This window comes from Brassica napus, chromosome C7 (genome assembly GCF_020379485.1).
Source record: "Brassica napus cultivar Da-Ae chromosome C7, Da-Ae, whole genome shotgun sequence".
NCBI classification, from domain to species: domain Eukaryota; kingdom Viridiplantae; phylum Streptophyta; class Magnoliopsida; order Brassicales; family Brassicaceae; genus Brassica; species Brassica napus.
Window position 1 is genome coordinate 22,288,248 of NC_063450.1, and position 3,953 is coordinate 22,292,200.

Here is a 3,953-nt window from a genome sequence, read left to right on the forward strand (position 1 = left end):
CATTGCCATCAAACTTTGTGTTTAGGGGTGGGCGTTCGGATACCCATTCGGGTTCGGTTCGGGTCTATTCGAGTTTCGGATTTTCGGGGTTAAAGATTTCAGCTCCATTCAGGTATTTCTAAATTTTGGTTCGGGTTCAGTTCGGGTTCAGATAACTCATTTAAATTATTTTTAAAATTTTAAAATTCATTATATATTTTAAATTACTGAAAATTTATAAACAAAATAATATATTACATATAAATTTGAATAACATATGTCAAAATACCTAAACTTAACATATAAATTGGTTTGGTTTGAATATTTGGATAGAGAATAAATAATATTTTAAGTATTTTTGGTGTATTGAATATACTTTAACTATTTTAGACATTTACTTTTGATTATTTGTATATATTTTCAAATATTTTGGATAAGTTAAAAGTATCAATACATTTTGGATGTTTTTTAATATACATTAAATCTAAAAAATAATTAATATAGAGGTTTATAAATCTATTTCAGGGTACCCGAAATATTTCGGTTCGGATTGGGCTCGGTTTCGGTTTTTTATATACCAAAATTTTAGACCCGTTCTGATATTTAATCAATTTTGGTTTGGATTTGATACTACTTTTTCGGATCGAGTTCGGTTTGCTTCTTCGGATTCATGTTTTTTCGCCCGGCCCTATTTGTGTTAATGCGATTGACATACTACAAGACCAATTAATATTTTATGATATAAAAGGAGAATAAGAAAAAAAAAAGGCAACCAACAAATCTTTGTGAAGATAAAAATGAAAAAAACTAAGAAAGAAAAAAGGAGGTCTAAGGAGAAGCTTAATGTGGTCGACCAAAAGTGGAGAAGCTGAGCTTCACACTTGGGGCAATCCGTTAAGAGTTTAGGGACCATGAAATACATGAAACAAGCTTTGCAACCAGCTACCACAAGAACTTCTTCTTTGTAAATTTCTCTCGATGACTCTGATGAAGACTCTTCGCTCTCGTAATACGAGCTACCTTCTTCTGAAAACACAGTTACAATGGAGTCTCCACTGAATTGATCTGCATAGCTGCTACTGACCAATTTCCTCGGATCTTTCTTCACTCTCATTCCACTGTTCCGGTTTACGTCTCCTGTCTAAACATAAAACCGGCCTCCAGATTTTAATCCAAAAATAATAAGAAACAACTTAAAAACCCCTAAATTTCAGCTAGGGTTCTCTTTTGGTTACTAGAATTAAGATTTAAACCAAACCTCGTCATCATTAGACAATAGTCACAACTAACAAGAGTTGAAGCAATAAATGCAACACAAATAAACAAAAAATACAAAAATGACAAAAAAAAATATTTTAAGGAAAAAAAAGAAGCTATTTATCCTTTTATTCCGACACTAAATACAAAAATGACGTAAACTCGAAATTCCTGTAGAGACTAGAGAGTACTTAAAACATAGAAAGAAAGAAAGAAAAAAGGCAGAAGAAGAAAATGAATCTGGTTTTGTGTTTGTTACCTTAAGATCAAGACACTGTTCCAAATGGTAAGGAACAGGGATGTGAGAATTGAGCTCCAACGTTATATCTATGATCGGTATATGATCTCCATCGCTCTCGTCCGTCACACCAAACCCATCTTCGAAACTCATTCTCTGGTTACTCAGTGAACAGTTCTGCATCGATCTCTCCAGATATTTCGATACCGTATCCACATCCAGGGCCGCCATTTTATATAACACACTACTTTATTTCTTTTGATCAAACTCACCGGAATGTTTCCAAACCAGAGGACCAGGAAGAGAGATAATTTTGAAAGGATTTAAGGTACAAAACGGAAACGAAGAAACATGATTGTTGGGTAAAGAGAAAGCTGGAGGCCGTAGCTGTCAGGCACACAATGACCACTGAGGCTCGCATTTTGTGCACGTCCCCTGTAAAAGGAACGTATTACCACTTCATGCGCGTGGCATATTAGATAATCATCATGGTTCCGGTTAGTGGCCAGTTTAACTAATAAATTACTTTTAAAGTGTTCCTTTGGTAGGAACTCAAATCTATAGAATATACTATGACAAACGAACCATTTCATTTGTCATAGTATAATATTCTATAACCACTTCATGCGCGTGGCATTAGATAATCATCATGGTTTCGGTTAGTGACCAAGTTTGACTAATAATTTAATTTAGGATGTTCCTTTGATAATAAATAAAATCTATAGAAAATACTGTGACAAACGAACCATTTCATTTTGAAAATATCAATGGTACTAAATTTGTTCCTAGTTTAACTCTGTTCTTATGTATTAACGAGGTAGGAGGTGAATCTGATCATGCATATTGCATCATTTAGTTTGACTACCCAGCCCTGTCCCGGTTGCTCCCGGAGTATCTCTCACTGTCCATGGTGATTTAGAGTTGAAGATATATATTCTGTATCAGTTCGTGAAGTACTACATGAGGTAGTACATGCGTGTGTCATGAAGATGGGCTTGGTTGAAGTTTGTGTTATGTGATGTCTGTGGGCTTGTTAAGCTTGGAGAAGAAGCAATATGTTTATTGGAAGATTTACATTAAGTGTAAATGATATTACTTGAAGAGGAAAAAACAAGAGAGTTATTCCTTGGGAGAAAAATGAAAGTTGCTTAAGTTGCTTTTGGAAGAACTTGGAGAGCAAGTTCTGGTTATGTATACATGGAGGACGTGCCTCTATGGTAAGAGTTGTCTCTGCAAAAGAAAAAAACGGAGAGATCATTGTTTGGTGCTTGTGTGATCAAGCTTTTGGTGTTGCTGCTGTGCGTTAGGTGCTGACGTAGTTGTTGAAGTACTTCCGTGGAGGTGGAAGATTGAAGTCTAGATTGAGGGGGAGTTTAGCTCGGGGTCGGGAAGATTCTGATAAACAAAAGTCTATACTCTAGGGTGATTTTTAGCTTAGGATTGGGGTAATCCTAAAGGATTCTTGTAATAGAAAAGATTGGTGTAAGACTTTCTTGTTCTAGTGAATTCGAAAAGAGAAAAACTTGTGTGTTCTTTATTTCTGCATTTATACTCTGACCTCACTGCACTAACAATTGGTATCAGAGCGGGTCACCTAAGTTACTGGTGAGATCATAAGGGTGAGGACAGAAACTGGTTCAAGAAGAAGGACAAGAGTTTCAAGTAGATCTTGAGGATTGATGGAGATAGCTAAGTTGCCTATCAAGAAGTGTTTCTCATGGAATGGACGAAACAAATCTTTTATGGGGTTCATGGTTGATGATAACATGAAGGAGAAAGAAAGAAGAGGGAGATTTTGTGATTCTCCAAAGGTTCTATAGTGCCATGAATGCAAAGGTTTTGGGCATGTAGCTGATGAGTGTGCAAATCTGCAGAAGCGGAAGAAGAAGACAGTCACCAAGAGTGATTCTAAAAGTGAATCTGATTATGGTGAGGAGCTAAAGAGTATTGTGGCATTCACAACCTTTATGTCTGGTTCTAAGACGGAATCTGCAGTGGGATCAGCTTCAGTGTCTGTGTCAGGGTCTTCATGTGGAGGTGATGATGATGCTGGAAGTGATGATGAAGGTGGAACCTTTGATCTTGTTGGGAATTATGAAAAGCTGTATGAGCATTGGCTCAAGCTGGTTGAGAAGAATTCAGATTTGGCTAAGGAGAAAGCCAAGCTAGAAGCTCAAGTTGCTGAAGCTCTTTAGTATGCTTCAGAGAAAGAAGAAGAAGCACGACAGGCTGGTGCTCAACTTGCAGAGACTCAGAAGAATTTGAGGATGCTGAATAATGGGACGAATCAGCTAGATCATCTTCTCAGTATTGGGCAAAGTGATAGATGTGGCATTGCATATCAAGGAGAATGTTTGAAATCTGGAGGTGTTTTTGTACCAGCAGATAAAACTAAAGATGTAGTTACGTCTGATACAAAGCCTGAGGTTAAGAGGTTTGTTGGGAATGCAACAAATGGGAAGATTACAGTGAAGCCTGC

General features: G+C 36.7%; 1 protein-coding gene across 1 annotated transcript; it reads right to left on the reverse strand.

Moving 5' to 3' along the window:
* Positions 1-480: 480 nt before the first annotated feature.
* LOC106384575 lies at positions 481-3,699 on the reverse strand. Its single transcript, XM_022712479.2, has 2 exons — positions 1,496-3,699; positions 481-1,120 (listed from the first exon to the last, which is right to left on the reverse strand). Exons 1-2 carry the CDS (start codon positions 1,703-1,705, stop codon positions 677-679), a joined length of 654 nt encoding a protein of 217 aa, XP_022568200.2. The 5' UTR covers positions 1,706-3,699; the 3' UTR covers positions 481-676.
* Between the last annotated feature and the right edge of the window lie 254 nt (positions 3,700-3,953).